Below are 19,469 nucleotides of genomic sequence, written 5' to 3' on the forward strand. Positions count from 1 at the left end.
ACCTTTGCCGAACTATGTTTGACAGCTATATTTTGTGGATTTACCTTCATATTTTATAACACATTTGTCTGAGTATACTTAATTTTATCAAATATGTTTCTGGTGTTTGTGAATAGTGTGGCTGGGACGAATAAACGAGATAATAAAGTTTTTATTAAGATATAAATGTTGATTATAAAATGATATAATGTGTGTGTATTTATGTGTTGTGTACTCTCATGTATTAGTTCTAAAGTTGTATCCAAAGAGGGATTCTAAAATGTTTGGGAACAATAAAGTCATCATCAAAACAACATGCAACACCTAGGTTATTGCAAAATAGTCATTTATATGCATAGGATTTGAGAAATGTGTTAAATAAAATATTTTAAACCTACATTTAAACATGTATATTTCTTCACAGAGCTATTTTTATCATGAAATTCAATAAAATATATCAATTGAATATTCAGTTCCTTAAGATATAAAACTCTTGAGATAGCCTCCTCCAGTAGAGGGCAGACAGCAGAAGCAAGAAGAACTACAATTGTGCAGCCTGTGAAATAAAAACCACATTCACAGAAAGATAGACAAGATGAAAAGGCAGAGGGCTATGTACCAGATGAAGGAAAAAGATAAAACTCCATAAACACAACTAAATGAAGTGGAGATAGGCAAACTTCCAGAAAAAGAATTCAGAATAATGATACTGAAGATGATGTAGGACATCAGAAAAAGCATGGAGGTAAAGGTCGAGAAGATGCAAGAAACGTTTAACAAAGACCTAGAAGAATTAAAGAACAGACAGAGATGAACAATACAATAACTGACATGAAAAATACACTAGAAGGAATCAATAGCAGAATAACTGAGGCAGAAGAATGGATAAGTGACCTGGAAGACAGAATGGTGGAATCCACAGCTGTGGAACAGAATAAAGAAAAAAGAATGAAAGAAATGAAGGCAGCATAAGAGACCTCTGGAACAACATTAAATGTACCAACATTCACACTATAGGGGTCCCAGAAGGAGAAGAGAGAGAGGAAGGATGCGAGAAAATATTTGAAGAAATTATAGTAGAAAACTTCCCTAACACGGGAAAGGAAATAGTCACCCAAGTCCAGGAAATGCAGACAATCCCATACAGGATAAACGCAAGGAGAAAAACACCGAGATACATAATAATCAAATTAGCAAAAACTAAAGACAAAGAAAAAATATTGAAAGCAGCAAGGCAAAAATGAACAAATAACATACAAGGGAACTCCCATACAGTTAGCAGCTGATTTCTCAGCAGAAACTCTACAAGCCAGAAGTGAGTGGCATGATATACTTAAAGTGATGAAAGGGAAGAACCTACAACCAAGATTACTCTACCCAGCAAGGATCTCATTCAGATTCAATGGGGAAATCAAAGCTTTACAGACAAGCAAAAGCTAAGAGAATTCAGCACCACCAAACCAGCTCTACAACAAATGCTAAAGGAACTTCTCTAAGTGGGAAACACAAGAGAAAAAAAGGACTTATAGAAACAAACACAAAGCAATTAAGAAAATAGTAACAAGAGCATACATATTGATAATTACCATAAATATGAATGGACTAAATGCTCCAACCAAAAGACACAGGCTTGCTGAATGGATACAAAAACAAGATCCATATATATGCTGTCTACAAGAGACCCACTTCAGACCTAGAGACACATACAGACTAAAAGTGAGGGGATGAAAAATGATATTCCATTCAAATGGAAATCAAAAGAAAGCTGGAGTAGCAATATTCATATCAGATAAAATAGACTTTAAAATAAAGAATGTTACAAGAGACAAGGAAGGACACTACATAATGATCAAGGGATCAATCCAAGAAGAAGATGTAACAATTATAAATATATGTGTACCCAACAGAGGAGCCCCTCAATACATAAGGCAACAGCTAACAGCTATAAAAGAGGAAATCAACAGTAACACAATAATAGTGGGGGACTTTAACACCTCACTTATACCAATGGACAGATCATCCAAACAGAAAATTAAGGGGGAAACAGAAGCTTTAAAGGAAACAACAGACCAGATAGTTTTAATTGATATTTATGGGACATTCTATCTAAAAACAACAGATTACACTGTCTTCTCAAGTGCACATGGAACATTCCCCAGGATAGACCACATCTTGGGTCACAAATCAAGTCTCAGTAAATTTAAGAAAATTGAAATCATATCAAGCATCTTTTCTGACCACAACACTATGAGATTAGAACTCAATTATAGGGAAAGAAACGTAAAAAACACAAACACATGGAGGCTAAACCGTATGTTACTAAATAACCAAGAGATCACTGAAGAAATCAAAGAGGGAATCAAAAAATACCTAGAGACAAATGACAATGAAAACATGATGATCCAAAACCTATGGGATACAGGAAAAGCAGTTCTAAGAGGGAAGTTGATAGCAATAAAACCCTACCTCAAGAAACAAGAAAAATCTCAAATAAGCTATCTAACCTTGCACCTAAAGAAAGTAGAGAAAGGAGAACAAACAAAACCCAAAATTAACAGAAGGAAAGAAATCATAAAGATCAGAGGAGAAAGAAATGAACTAGAAACAAAGAAAACAATAGCAAAGATCAATAAAAGTAAAAGCTGGTTGTTTGAGAAGATAAACAAAATTGATAAACCATTAGCCAGACTCATCAAGAAAAAGAGGGAGAGGACTCAAATCAATAAAATTAGAAATGAAAAAAGGAGAAGTTACAACAGACACCACGGAAATACAAAGCATCCTAAGAGAATACTACAAGCAATTCTATGCCAATAAAATGAACGACCTGGAAGAAATGGACAAATTCTTAGAAAAGTATAGCCTTCCAAGACTGAACCAAGAAGAAATAGAAAATATGAACAGACCAATCACAAGTCATGAAATTGAAACTGTGATTAAACATCTTCCAACAAACACAAGTCCAGGACCAGATGGCTCCACAGGTGAATTCTGTCAAACATTTAGAGATGAGCTAACACCCATCCTTCTCAAACTCTTCCAAAAAATTGCAGAGGGAGGAACACTCCCAAACTCATTCTATGAGACCAGCATCACCCTGATACCAAAACCAGACAAAGATACTACAGAAAAAGACAATTACAGACAATATCACAGATGAATATAGATGTAAAAATCCTCAACAAAATACTAGCAAACAGAATCCAACAACACACTTAAAGGATCACACACCATGATCAAGTGGGATGCCAGGGATGCAAGGATTCTTCAGTATACACAAATCAGTCAATGTGATACACCATATTAACAAATTGAAGAATAAAAACCATACGATTGTCTCAATAGATGCAGAAAAAGCTTTTGACAAAATTCAGCAGCCACTTATGATAAGAACACTCCAGAAGGTGGCATAGAGGGAACATACCTCAACATAATAAAGGCCATATACTACCAACCCACAGCAAACATCATTCTCAATGGTGAAAATCTGAAAGCATTTTCTCTAATATCAGGAACAAGACAAGGATGTCCACTCTCACCACTATTATCCAACATAATTTTGGAAGTCCTAGCCATGGGAATCAGAGAAGAAAAAGAAATAAAAGGAATACAAATTGGAAAAGAAGAAGTTAAACTGTCACTGTTTGCTGATGACATGATACTATACATAGAGAATCCTAAAGATGCCACCAGAAAACCACTAGAGCTAATCAATGAATTTGGTAAAGTTACAGGATACAAAATTAATGCACAGAAATCTCTTGCATTCCTATACACTAATGATGAAAAAATCTGAAAGAGAAATTAAGGAAACACTCCCATTTACCATTGCAATAAAAAGAATAAAATACCCAAGAATAAACCTACCTCAGGAGGTAAAAGACCTGTGCTCAGAAAACTATAAGACTGATGAAAGAAATCAAAGATGTCACAAACAGATGGAGAGATATACCATATTCTTGGATTGGAAGAAGCAATATTGTGAAAATGACTATACTACCAAAAGCAATCTACAGATTCAGTTCAATCCCTATCAAATTACCAATGGCAGTTTTTACAAGACTAAAACAAAAATTCTTAAAATTTGTATGGAGACAAAAAATACCCCTAATAGCCAAAGCAGCCTTGAGGGAAAAAAACGGAGCTGGAGGAATCAGACTCCCTGACTTCAGACTATACTACAAAGCTACAGTAATCAAGACAATATGGTACTGGCACAAAAACAGAAATATAGATCAGTGGAGCAGGATAGAAAGCCCAGAGATAAACCTACACACCTATGGTCAACTAATCTATGACAAAGGAGGTAAGGATACACGATGGAGAAAAGACAGTCTCTTCAATAAGTGGTGCTGGGAAAACTGGACAGCTACATATAAAAGAATGAAATTATAACACTCCCTAACACGATACACAAAAATAGACTCAAAATTGATTAGAGACCTAAATGTAACACAGGACACTATAAAACTCTTAGAGGAAAACATAGGCAGAACACTTTTTGACATAAACCACAGCAAGATCCTTTTTGACCCACTTCCCAGAGTAATGGAAATAAAAACAAAAATAAAGAAATGGGACCTAATGAAACTTAAAAGCTTTTGCACAGCAAAGGAAACTATAAACAAGATGAAAAGACAGCCCTCAGAATGGGTGAAAATATTTACAAACAAATCAATGGACAAAGGATTAATCTCCAAAATATATAAACAGCTCATGCAGCTCAATATTAAAAAAGGAAAAAACAACCCAATGCAAAAATGGGCAGAAGACCTAAATAGACATTTCTCCAAGAAGACATACAGATGGCCAAGAAGCATATGAAAAGCTGTTCAGCATCACTAATTATTAGAGAAATACAAATCAAAAGTACAATGAGGTATCACCTTACACCAGTTAGAATGGGCATCATCAGAAAATCTACAAACTACAAATGCTGGAGAGGGTGTGGAGAAAAGGGAACCCTCTTGTACTGTTGGTGGGAATGCAAATTGATACAGCCACTATGGAGATCAGTATTGAGGTTCCTTAAAAAACTAAAAATAGAATTACCATATGACCCAGCAATCCCACTACTGTGCATATATCCAGAGAAAACCATAATTCAGAAAGACTCATGCACCCAAATGTTCATTGCAGCACTATTTACAATAGCCAGGTCATGGAAGCAACCTAAATGCCCATCGACAGATGAATGGATAAAGAAGATATGGTACATACATACAATGGAATATTACTCAGCCATAAAAAGGAATGAAATTGGGTCATTTGTAGAGACGTGGATGAATCTAGAGACTGTCATACAGAGTGAAGTAATTCAGAAAGAGAAAAACAAATATCGCATATTAACACATATATGTGGAAACTAGAAAAATGGTACAGATAAACTGGTTTGCAGGGCAGAAATAAAGACACAGATGTAGAGAACAAACTTATGGACACCAAGTGGGGAAAGCAGTGGGAGGGGGTGTTGGTGTGATGAATTGGGAGATTGGGCTTGACATATATACACTGATATGTAAAAAGTGGACAACTAATAAGAACCTTCTGTATAAAATAAATAAAATTCAAAAAAATATATATATACAGATAGCTCACACAACTCAATAACAAAAAAACAACCAACCACACACACAAAAAAGATATGAAACTCTTTTTACTCAGAATATATTATGAATCTTGGCAACTTTAGACCTGCTAGGAATAGAAATTTAAATATTCATATAAAAGCCTTCTCTTTTTGGTTAGTTTTATTGTTTCCTATGATATTTTTCAGAGAATTTCTTCCCACATAGACATATGTTATTTGTAATTAATGTAAAATTAATTGTTAATTTGCATTGAATGATTAAAATTCATTTATTCAACAAACATCTATTAAGTACCTACTATGTACCATGTACTACGAGCCTTATATTTATTATTTTCAATACTTACAGCAAACCACTATGAAGTGTATTCTTTTTTATTGTGACTTTCAGATGAGTAACAGTTATTAGAGAACTGAAATAATTGTTCAAAATATCACCACAATGGTACAAAGTAACCACAGATTAGAAAATCATTTCCCTTGTATCTAGTTCCATTATATATAGCCATGTAAGATCATTTTTGTATGTGATTTCATTTGAGTTTTTAAACATATTATGTTCAAGTCGTTGTTTTCTGAATTATAAGAATCTGCTCATGGTAAAAATATTGTCATTTTGAAAAAAATACTCTTTAGAAGGCTAATTTTCTTTTCTTTTGCACCACATTTAGCTAATTGGTCTTTATATTGTCACATGAGTTTATTATACATGTTTATACAAGCCTTTCTCTTTCAGTAAAGATTTCATGTTATGACTTAAATAAAAATAAAAGGGATCTAGAGGGAATTATGGTATATGAATAATAGCTTAGGGACAATCGAGGCTTTCTACTTGCAGATTCCTCTTAACTGAGCCCACAGAAGTGGCATGTTACCCCTTCAGAAAATGTTTCCCTTTTTCCTTGTTTGAATATCATGAGCATACCTTACAAAAGAAAGCTTTCCTGCCGTAGGATTCACCTTTTTGTCCATTCTAGGCAGCTAGATCAATAACAGAACTCAAACCTAGCATAGCCTGGCTGAATTGAAACTGAGATTTCAAAGGGAGGAGAGGTAATGAAAAAAAAAGTTTCAGGATCTGGTTAATAAGTATATTCAGGAGCTGTGACTGGATCTTGAGAGTGTTTGATAGAAAAGGGAGAACATAAAGTTGATAAAAGGGAAAGTTTGCTGATATGGGAATATCTTCCCATGATACAAAATTTAACACCCTGACAAGAATTCTGGTACGTGGTGCCACCATGCTATTTGGATTTCTCTTTTAAGCTTGGATAAAGTGATGACTCATGTTAAATGAAATAGAAATGCCAAAATTCTGTGATAGTGAAGGAAAAGATCATAGTATTAGAGAATTGGGAATTGTAAAGTAAATGTACAGCATAAGGTTAGAAATTCCACTGGCCAACAATATTCCACTGATGAGCCTAGAGGATACTCCATTTACGAAAGTTATAACAACAACAACAAAATGTGCTGATGAAAGGTGCATCACCATCTTTGAGTGGTGACTCCTTCTTGTAGGTCAGGGCTAACCACAGGTGATGCTGTAAAATAATTGGTCCCCTAAGAGGTCAGGTGGTGGCATTTAAATGTCAAAAGCCAGGTGGGCACAATATTTGCAATGAACAGCAACATCAGAGTGGCAGTTGAAGGGGCTCATCTTCAGAGGGTCGTGGAGATGACTGATGTATTGCAGTTGTTTCTGGAAAGAAACATGAAGAGTCAAAAAAGTATTGTTTAACCTTTATAATAACTCAAATTATCAAAGAATTATGAGGAAATCAAGAAAAGCAGCCCCCAAATAGTCATGGTTCATGGTCAGTTACCAAACCTGAGCCATTTCTTAGACTATGAAACCACTGAAAGAGAGCCCACATTCCTATTTGAAAGGACAGTGGAAAATCATGGCAACTAACATTAGTAGATATATATCCTCCCACAAAAGACCTACAATAATTTACTTAAGTAATTTAATTGTTTTAAGTTAGGTGTAGAATAGAAAAAAGAATCTGCAAGAGCTCCAGGTATTTATGCCATTTGTATCATAGGACCCAATGGACCCTCTAATCTCTAATATTATAAAGATATCATTGGTAGGAAAACAATTTGTATAGAACTTATGGCTAGCCATAATGGAAGAGGACGTCATAATGTAAACCCCTAAGGTTCTGAATTGAGATCATGGAATATGCCTGAGAGACAACACACCATACTAAAAGCAGTTTCTGTCCTCACTTGAACTCTCGACTCATGCATCTAGTTACCTGATATTTTTATGTGTATGTCTCTTATTTCAACATTATCATGCACTGCAGTGAGCTCTCAATTTCTTTCTACCACAGTTATTTGTGCATACATAAGTCTTCTCCATCTTACTACTTGGTAGCACCACCTATCTACTTACTAAATTTCAAAAACAAGGATTTATCCTAGATTCTTAATTTCTCACAACCCCCATATCCAACAGATCACCTAATAAGTTTTTTCATCCATCACCCCAAATCATTCTCTATGTATTAGCAAGAGTGAAACTTTTAAAAATATAAATGAGATCATATTGTTCCATAGCTTGAAATGCTTCAAAAGCTTCACATTGCATTTAGAATAAAATTCACACTCCAGGCCTTTGAGTTTCTGTATAATCTAATCATTTCTCCAACCTTAACTAAGACTACCCTGCATTTCACTAGTTATAGACCACAGTCTTTTACAATTCAGAGACTGCACATGCTTTTTTCTTTTTTTTTTCACTGACCAGAATGATTCCTCAAAAATTTCTTCAATGACCATATTATTTAAATAGCCACCTTACATCTTTCTTCATCTCAATCCCTTGTTTATTTCACATGATACAAAGTTTTTGTATTTGTTTATAACCTTTGGCTACCTCCACACTAAAATGTACATTATGTGAGGGCAAAGAAGCTATCAGTCTTCTTCACTGTGGTATCTGAGGTGCTTAACACATTTATGTGCTTAGCACATAGTAGGTACTCAATAACTAATTTCAGATGAATTAATTAACCTAAACTGAGACCATGGATAGTTTCTGTATATGCATATATCTCATATGCAATTACAACTTGAGTGCAAGACAATAATTATTTCTGTTTATTTTGTCTTCTGAGAAGAACGGTTCCTTCTATAAAACTTGCCCTACTCCAGACAGTTTTGCCCACAGTATAATTTTTTTATCCTTCCATTATCCAGCTAAACCTTGGCCATGTGTAAAAACAAAACCCAAGATGGGATAACTAGAAACTTTATCTAAGATTATAAAATTTGAAATCAGAAAAGGCTTAAGATGTAAAATAGAAACTTTGAACCTGATGTTTGCCAACTTTCCATCATGTAACAAGAAATATGTAAAAAACTAATACACCCAACACAAGTGGAGAAGAACATATTAGATGATCTAGTCAGTGTTTCAGATCCAAATGTATTTTTGGTCCAGGTTCCTCCCTGCCTTTCTGTTGATTTGTTCAATGAATTGGATTTATTTAGCCAATAAACTTCACCCCAACCTTAGCCCTATATTACTTAGATTAGGATCCCTGATGTGTTTAACTGAAAGTCCTAAATAATTAAAGATACATTTGGATTCTTCAATGGCAATGCAGAAAATATAGACCACTAATTGTATGATTGCTTGAGGATTTAAACAGAACTACATATCCTACTCATCTCCTGGGAATAGATACATATTATGTTATCCACTTGGTGAGTCAATGGCCAAATCTTGAAAAATTTTCTGAATGTCAGTACCAGATAATACATCTCCCCAGTTGAATTTAATTTGTCTTTCACAATCCAAATTTCAAAGCCATTCAGATTTTCTGCATTTTCTCAGTATGTTGTCTCTGTTGAATTTTATTGATGGTTTAATTTAGCATTCAAATTTCTTTTCAAATGGGATTTCAACATTCTGTTAATTAAAATAAGAGCCTTTAAAAGTAGCATGCAAATGTAGACACAAGATAAATACCTTTGAGTATTTGATTGTTAATAGATGACAACATATATTTTTGATATCTGTGGTATAATCTTCATTAAGATTACTGTCAGCAAGCTACAGTGCATCATATCAAATGGCAATGTAATGCACAGTAATTTCTATTTCTAATTCTACACTGTTCTTTAAAGCCCTATCATTCTTATTTTATTACAGTTGTTAAGCAAGACAAGAACATGTCATGCAAGCCAGTGTTTTACTAAACCATTTCACAGTGTACACTTAGTTACAATAATAATTCATTTTATATGGCCTTAATATATATTATGAAGGCTATTTTGCAGAATGACAATTTTCTTGGCATATAAAATAAAATTATGCTTTAGTTTAAGTTGTGATGCAACAAAAAATAAAGGAAGGAGTCTGATTTGATTATCAGCCATATCATTTACATATGTATCTTAAGGGAAGCTAGTTATAAAATTGCATATTTATATGTGGTTGACTAAGATGTTTGGGAACTTAGACATAAAAATATGAATATATGATACTCTTGTTTCTCCAAAATCTTGTTAAAATTTTAGGGAATATAATATTCAGGGATATAATATTAAACTGAGATAATTTATAGTATTCAATAGTCTACTTTTCTTATGTTTGTATTACTAAATCTAATGAAAAGAGAAAGATTTCCACCCTGTGAGAAGTAAGGTTAAAGTATTTGAAAATAATATTTTTTTCAACTCTGATCATAAAATATAATTTTAAAAATGTATTCAGGATACAGCACTAATTCTTATAAAGGTAAGTTACATGTAATTAATGTAATTCCCACAGACTTCACCTTGATTCAAAACAGGCATCGATGTGTGAAAAGGTATACCATTGAGGCAAATACTTTAGGCTCACTTGTGTCATTTCTTCCCTCTGGATCTCAAGGTTTTCTTCCATAAAATGAGAAGATTAGTTTAAATAATCTCTAATTCTCCTTTTGCTGTTGACATTTTATAAAACCAATATGTATACTCTCAGAAGGAGTAAAATAATTGAGTCTACCAGGATATTTTAGATTTGGAGCGCTTTAATAACTCAGAAGATGCAAAGACTTTCAATATTTAGAGTAATAAAAATTTAGAATTAGAAAGCATCTGAACAGCTGGATATAAAGAATAGGAAAGTTGTTTTGTTTTTTTTTTCTCACCAAATAATTTTTATCCTCATTCTATGTCTGTACCATATGTAAATTTTGAGGAACTGCTGATATATAAAAAACAAGATATAAAAATATGTATATTTATTAACAATATTTAATCCCCTGTCTCTTCCCCCATTTAAATTCATAAACTGATCTCTAATTCATTACTTGAGAGGAGGCAAATGGGAAAGCAAAAATTAGAAGTTGCCTTTGTGTGTGTGTGTGTGTGTGTCTGGTGTGCTTTTCCCAGCAAATATCTAAGCTCAAAAAAAACTTGAAAGTGGTGAAGATAAATGAAGGGGGAATAAGAGCATAATATCTTTTTTTTAACATCTTTATTGGAGTATAATTGCTTTACAATGGTGTGTTAGTTTCTGCTTTATAACAAAGTGAATCAGCTATACATTTACATATATCCCCATATCCCTTCCTTCTTGCATCTCCCTCCCTCCCACCCTCCCTATCCCACCCCTCTAGGTGGACACAAAGCACTGAGCTGATCTCCCTGTGCTATGTGGCTGCTTCCCACTAGCTATCTATTTTACATTTGGTAGTGTATATATGTCCATTCCACTCTCTTACTTCGTCCCAGCTTACCCTTCCCCCTTCCCGTGTACTCAAGTCCATTCTCTATGTCTACGTCTTTATTCCTGTCCTGCTCCTAGGTTATTCAGAACTATTTTTTTTTTCAGATTCCATATAAGAGCATAATATCTTGAAGGGGAAAAAATAGTCATGAAACTAAAAGGGATATTAAACCTGGTTGGGTAATAGGAGGAAAATAAGGAGAGTTGTAAAGGTCCTTAACACAGAAGTAACAATAAGCCCTGGTGCTTAGGATCACTATGAAGGATTGATGGATGTGTCAGATAGAAATTCCTGAATAGCACAGCTAGACATGGGGGAATCACAGGTAATCTCAAATAAGTCTCTTGTAACCCAGTCATGGCACAGAAGTAGCAGGTTATTTCTAGACCAAAAGGAACCGTGAGAGCAGTAATAATAGACATTTGAGCCACAACATTTATTAACCTGTTACTAAGGCTCAGATGTAGCCTCTCCTGATTAAGTTTTCTGAATTATCCTAGTATAATGAAACAAAAACTGGTCAAGGAAAAAAGGGACTTGAATTCAGAGCTAGTGTTGAGATACAGAAAATCCGTTATTTTTTTAATGTCATTGTTCTTTCACAACTGAATCTATGGACTAAGATTCATTATCATTGAATTAATTTTTAAGGTGGCGTGAGAGAATGAAATAGAAAATTGGGCAACTTGCCCTTATTTATGTGCAAGGCAAGATTCAAGAATTTTCTAATGAGCTACATTAAAAAAAAATACAAACTATACTATGTGCACCTACATGGATGAATTGCAGAAATGTACAGTAATTCTGAAGAAAGGAGAAAGACATTAAAATCTTTATACACTGTGATTTTATTTACATAAATTTAAATACAAGCAATATTAAACCATAGTCCTCAATAACAGGATCATAGTTACCTTGGATGTGAAGTAATATCTGGGAAGGGGCATAAGAGAGAGGGCTTTTCCTTTGTCCCACTAGTATTCTTTTGTTTCATCTGGACATTGATTATGTGGGCTTTTTAAAATTTGTGGTAAATTAATCCAGTTTCACAATAATGATCTATATTCTTTTTGCTTGTTATTTATGTTTTGGTAAGTATTTTGGTAAAAAGTTATGTTGTGTATTTCCAACTCTAAGAATGCGAGAATGCTACAATTTCAGGAAATCTTTAAATGTAAGCCATTACAGTAGTAATTTAGAATAGAAAAATTATAAAAGTTTAATTAAAACTCCAAATGAAAAATAAATAGGGCTGCGTGGTCCGGTGCGGATCTGAGGTAAGATTTTCGCCTCTTGGTGTGGGTCCCGCCTCTGTGCGTTCAAGCAGGAGGGGAAGACATGAAAGAAGAGGCTTGAGGTCAGAAGATGCTGGCCTTGCGCCCTGGCCTGGCCGCCCTGGCCTCCGGCCGGCACTCCCAGGCGGCGGCCCTTCCCGCGAGAGCGCGGGCCCGCTCGGCCAGTGGAGGTCCGGGTGGCAGCTCTTGGAGGAGGTGGGTTGGCCAGGCCTTGTCTCCATCCACGATGCTCCCGATTTCAAAAGGCTCCAGAGCAATCTTTGGGTCCTTTCTCCACAAGGAAAAGGAATAGCATCTCCGTCGTTCTCGTCACGGTGACTCCGGCCCCAATGGCCCCCTGTCCCCGGGTCCCGGTGAGCCCTCGGTGGCTTTGTTCCAGCCGTGGGTGTTGGCTATTGAAGTTTGATTGGGAGATTTGTCTTAATGCCAGATGGTCAGCACCTCAGTGGAATATTTTGGATGGGAAAAAATCCAGTGTGGTGGAAATGGTCTGCATGCTCCAGGACAGGAGCCTGGCCAGGAGGGAGACACAAGAGGAAGAATGGCTGCAGGTTTGCTGACAACCTGGTCACAGGACTCGGTGACCTTTGAGGAAGTGGCAGTGGACTTTTCACAGGAGGAGTGGGCACTGCTGGACCCTGCTCAGAAAATCCTGTACAGAGACGTGATGCTGGAGAACTTTAGGAACCTGGCCTCAGTGGGGTATCATCTCTGCAAACACAGTCTGATCACTGAGGTGGAGCAGGAAGAGCTGAGGCCAGAGCAGAGAGGAATTCTCCAGGGTGCTTATAGAGACTGGGATACTCAACTTAAATCAAAAGACGCAATTCTTACACACAATGTTCCTGGGGAAAAAACTTCCAATGGCATAAAAACGGCAGCAACTCACCCTGGTGAGAAACCAATGGAATTTAATCATTGTGGAAAATTCTTCAGAAAGAACTGTCACCTTATTTGTCCAAGATATTGCAAGAGAGAGAAATGTTACAAATATAAAGAATATGGGCAAGACTCTGGCCATCCCTCAACTCTTAGGAGTCATGTGAGTACTCACACTGGAGAGAAAATTACTGAATTTAATGGTTGTGGAAAAATTTTCAATCAAGAATCATCCCTTAGGAAACACTTAACTCTCACAGGAGAGAAATCTTCTGAGTGTAATCAACATCTTATGTCCTTCAACTTACACTCTTCCTTTTCAGTGCATGAACAAATACCTACTGGAGAGAAACTCTGTGAATGCAGTGACTATGGAAAAAGATCTTCCCTTAGATTCCACAAAAAAATGTGTACTGTGGAGGAAAGCTCAAAATGTAATGAACATGGGAAAGTTTTCACTGGCCCCTTGTCCCTTCAGATATGTGTGAGACCTCACACTGGAGAGAAACGTTATGAATATAGCAATTGTGGGAAAGCCTTTGTTTTTCTGTCTTCCCTTAAGAAACATGTGAGATCACACATGGGAGAGAAACCTTACGAGTGTAATCATTGCAGAAAATCCTTCAGCCAGAGCTCTCATCTTAATGTGCACAAAAGAACTCACACTGGAGAGAAACCCTATGACTGTAAGGAATGTGGCAAGGCTTTCACTGTTCCTTCATCCCTTCAGAAACATATGAGAACCCACACTGGAGAGAAACCCTATGAATGCAGTGACTGTGGGAAATCCTTTATTGATCAGTCATCCCTTAAGAAACATACACGATCTCACACTGGAGAGAAACCTTATGAGTGTAATCAATGTGGAAAATCCTTCAGCACAGGCTCTTATCTTATTGTGCACAGGAGAACTCACACTGGAGAGAAAACCTATGAGTGTTAAGAATGTGGGAAGGCCTTTAGGAATTCCTCTTGCCTAAGGGTCCATATAAGAACTCACACAGGAGAGAAGCCCTATAAATGTATTCAGTGTGGAAAAGCATTCAACACCAGCACTAACCTTATAATGCACAAACGAATACATACTGGGCAGAAACTATATGAATGAAATGATTACAGGCTAGCCTTAAGGGGTCCTTCACATCTCACTCATTTTAGAACTCACTCTAGAGAGAAACCCTATTGTGACCAATTTAGAAAGCCTTCAGGCACAACTCTTAAGTCACGTTATACTGGGACCAACCTTATAAATGTTATGGTTCTGTGATTGTATTTATCAGTGAGTGTTTAATCTTTAAAGTGTGACAACTCATTAATTGATGAGTATTAAAAATTACACAGCACTCTAAATTCCCCTTTATCTACATCACAAAAGTTTTGACATATAATGTTTTTATTGTAATTAAGTACTAAATATTGTCCATTTTTCATCAAGATGTCTTGGACCAAACTATAGGTTATTTAGAAATATATATTTTAAGGTGCAGACTCTGTGCATATTTTAGTTATCTTTTAGTTATAGATTTCTAAATTAATTGCATTATGCACAGAATGCATGGCCTTCATGATACAGATTCTATAAGACATAGATTCAAACAGAAAATTATTAGAGACTTGCTACATGGCCTAATGTGTGAGACACAAGAAGTTGCTGTCCCAATATCCATTCCTCCCCTCCTTCTTTCAAGTAACAAAACTACAACTGTATTCAAATTAGCAGTGTGGATAGTTCTTACGGATTCATCTCCCAGCTTTCCTTGCAGCTGTGACTGCCTATGAGCCCACAGTCCTGGCCAATGAGAAAGGAGGCAGAGGTCACTGCTTATGGGTTCTAAAGAATTCCATGGGAATGGAAGCATCACATCTGGCGTTTTCACTTTACCATTTGCCCTTTGTATTATCTCTTCTTTTTTCCTAGAGAATAGACCAATAGGATGACAGTCATACACTACTGATTATATAATAAGGACATATTATTTAGCTATGTATAAGCAACTATGGGTTGCTTATTTCTGGACTTCTTGTAAGATGAAAAAAATAAACTAACTGGTTTAACAACAAAAAAAAGAAAAATAAATAGAAGCTACATTCATAATATAGAAACACTTTGCATTAAAATGACATCAACTTCTAAAATATAACTCATTTTATGAAAAATGTAAAACTATATCTATATCACTTCAAATATTTCTGGCTTGGTAGGGATTTGGGGGTGAGTGATCCTTCGGATCCCTCTTGATAGTCAATCCCAGCCCCACGTAACCCTGCATAGGTGCCGGGAGCACCAGAAACTCTAATTTCTAGAAGAAAAAATAGAAACAGATAAGTCTGAGTTCATTAGAAGGAGGGGTCAAGTTGTCATCATGGGCAAAGCTGAGAAGCAGGCACCCAAATTCCATCTAGAAGGCCAAACTAATGCCACAGACTGATGCAGGAGTCACAGCTGCTTGGGTTCCCTAGGTAAGGAAAGGGCAGGGGCACTGAACCCCTTCTCCAGGCCCCTGAGGTAGTGGGTAGACAAACTTGGCTTCTTGTAGCCTAGAGGCAGGAGGAGGTCCATCCTGGAATGTGTGTGTGTGTGTTTATATGTATCTGTTTATACACTGAATTAGGGAACACTGGGCCACTATTCCTAGGGAAAATATAGAATTCACATCCTGTGAGACTCTGGTCACACACTTCCACCAATAAATCAACACATAACCTTGTTTTTAATTGAAGTATAGTTGATTTACAATATTATATTAGTTTCAGGTATACAACATAGTGATTCAGTATTTTTACAGATAATACTCCATTTATAGTTGTTACATAATAATGGCTATAATTCCCTGGGTTGTACAGTACATCCTTGTTGTTTATCTATTTTAACGTAGTAGTTTGTATCTCTTAATTCTATACCCCTATCTTGCTCCCCCATTCCCTCTCCCCAAACTAGTAAACATGAGTTTGTTCTCTATATCTCTGAGTCCATTTCTGTTTTGTTATATTCATTCATTTGTTTTAGTATTTTTAGTTTTCACATATAAGTGATAACATGCAGTATTTGTTTTCTCTGTCTGGCTTACTTCACTAAGGAAAATACTCCCTAGGCTCACCCACACTGTTGTAAATGGCAGAATTTCATTCTTTATTATAGCTGAGTAATATTCCATAGTGTATGTATGTGTTTGTGTGTGTATCTCACATCTTCTTTATCCATTGATTTGTTTATGGACACTTGGGTTGCTCCTATATCTTGGCTATTGTAAATAGTGGTGCTATGAATATTAAGGTGCATGTATCTTTTTGAATTAGTGTTTTCATTTTTTCTGGGTATATACCTAGGAGTGGAATTGTTGGATCATATGGTAGCTCTATTCTTAGTTTTTGAGGAACCTCTATACTGTTTCCTATTGTGACTGTACCAATTTATACTCTCACCAATGGTGTACAAGGGTTCACTTTTCTCCACATCCTCTCTACCATTTGTTATTTGTAGACTTTTTGATGTTAGCCATTCTGACACGTGTGAGGTGATATCTAATTGTGGTTTTGATTTGCATTTCTCTGATGATTAACAGTGTTGAGCATCTTTTCATGTAGCTGTTGGCCATCTGTATGTCTTCTTTGGAAAAATGTCTATTCAGGTCTTTTGCCCATTTTTTGAATGAACTGTTTGGGTATTTTTTTATATCAGGTTGTATAAGCTGTTTATATATTTTGGATAGTAACCCCTTATTGGTCATATAATTTTCAAGTAGTTTCTCACATTTAGTAGGTTGTCTTTTTGTTTTGTCAGTTTCATTTCCTTTGCTGTGCAAAAGCTTTTAAGTGTAATTAGGTCCCATTTACATAACCTTGTTTTGTGTGTTTCCATTTAGACAACTTGTTTAATGTATATTGTTGACTTATTGCCATTGAACTCACAGCCAACAACACTATAACTCATGCCTGAACAAACCTTATCTAACAAGCATATTTTCTCCATAAGACACATCACAACCTTCTTGCACTTAGGAACACTAGAGAGCACTTCAGTACTATTCTGGGGGGTGGGGTGACACTTAAAATAGCAAAGTTACCAACAATAAGCAAAAAATGCAGAAAACATGGCATTAAATAGACCACAAAAAGGATACCTGTATAGACTTGAGAGATGAAACAAGAAGATAGGGCATCACATTTTTCAGCCTCATCTGGTGTGCATTGGGCAACTCAAATTTTTGCTACTGTGTGCATGTTTCACGAATGATGGCAAAATCCCCTTGGGTATTGATTTAGGGGTTACAAATAAATTTTAGCAAGTTGGTGAATTCACAAATATGGAATCCATGAATGAGTATTTACAATGTTTAATTTGTTTAAGCAGCTTAAGGGGAATAAGGGCATAATATCTTTTTTAAAAAAAAATCTTTATGGGAGTATAATTGCTTTACAATGGTGTGTTAGTTTCTGCTTTATAACAAAGCCAATCAGCTATACATATACATATATCTGCATATCTTTTGAAATGTATAATTTTTTTAAATCAGCTGTACTTATTTATTGGTGATTTTGTTTTATTGAGAGTTTTCCTTGTTTATTCACATAAAACTTTTTATCAGAAAAACTTATAATTTTTACATGAACAGTGTAAAAAAAATCACTAACTTAGGGCACACTTCTTCTCAAACAGCAAAAGCCCACTCAAGTTAGCTTAAGTAAAAAAGAGATTTGTATAAGATTTTTATGAGATTTTTGTAAAAGATTTTTATTAGGCAATCCTCAATCTCACAGACTTTGGGTCAAAGCACGTATTATTTGGAAGGGAAACAGGCTAAAGAATTGGTTCTGGACATCATTTTATAATTAAATATATGACTCTAAAGAAGAGAACAATATGAAAAGGTGCTATAGATAATAAAGAATACCTTAAAACAATTATAATAAAACTATCAAAAAATGGGATAGTAATGGAAATAAAAACCACTTAATGGAACAAAATAGCAGAACCAACATATATGTACATGCCTAGTCTTTGAAAAGGTGGCATTTCAAATTGTGGACAGTTAATCAGTCAATCTGGATAGAAAGTGTTGGCTGAGTTCCAGTTTGGCAACCTTGATCATCCATTTTACATTTCCACTCTAATAGACATCTCAACCTCACAGGTCCAAAGTAGAGATCTTGTTTCCCCTCAAGCTAGCTCTTTCCATTTCAACAAATGACAAAACTCTCTACTTGATTACTCAAAATGAAAATCTTACAATCTTCCTTGATTCCTCCCTTTTCCTTAATCCTAATACTAAACTAAAGTAATTGCAATAAAAAAGAAAACTATGCTCCCATTAAAATAATGAAGTAGATCTATAAGATTGTATACAAAAATTACCCTGATAAGAGTTTTAAGTAGTATAAGCAGGAAACAAACAAAAAACATAATCATGTTTATATGTAATTTTATAGAGAGCATAATAAAATAAATATCTAGAATTGAATACAGCAGATTATTAGTAGTAATTATTTCTGATGAGACAGAGGTGATGGTATGTGCTTAGTTTATCACTTTGTCTTTGTGGATTCACAGGAAGACCACATTTCTCAGTCTCACTTTGAGTCATAAGGAGGCTAGGTGGCTTGGTTTGTTTCTAAAAAGGGGTCATAGTATGAGAATGATTTAAAACACTTCCAGCACTGGCCCCTTAAAAACTTCAGATGCAAACCTCCAGTGATAACCTTTGCAGCCCTATATTACAAATCGAGAAGTTACAAGATAGATGAGGGCTACACTAACGTACATCAAAGTTTGGGTGAGAAATAAATATTTATTATGCTAAGAGACTGATTAATATACCTTTGAAATAGGTTAATGAGAACATTCTCTTCCTACTTCATATGTTACTAAATTGCACGCTATAACAAATTAACCCATAACATCAGTGGCTTTATTTCACCATCCAGTATATTTCCAAAAAATATACCCCCAAATATTTGTAGATGAAAGTCTCAAAATATAGTACATTTATTATA

At 35.3% G+C, this 19,469-nt stretch overlaps 1 protein-coding gene across 1 annotated transcript; it reads left to right on the top strand.

The window, feature by feature from the left end:
• Positions 1–13,008: 13,008 nt before the first annotated feature.
• LOC309798681 (zinc finger protein 177-like) lies at positions 13,009–14,421 on the top strand (the record flags this gene model as incomplete). The annotated part of the gene is made up of 1 exon (XM_082611187.1): positions 13,009–14,421. Exon 1 carries the CDS (start codon positions 13,030–13,032, stop codon positions 14,419–14,421), a length of 1,392 nt encoding a protein of 463 aa, XP_082467313.1. The 5' UTR covers positions 13,009–13,029.
• Positions 14,422–19,469: the final 5,048 nt, after the last annotated feature.

Source organism: Mesoplodon mirus (assembly GCF_964341445.2).
Source record: "Mesoplodon mirus genome assembly, chromosome: 2".
Lineage (NCBI taxonomy): Eukaryota > Metazoa > Chordata > Mammalia > Artiodactyla > Ziphiidae > Mesoplodon > Mesoplodon mirus.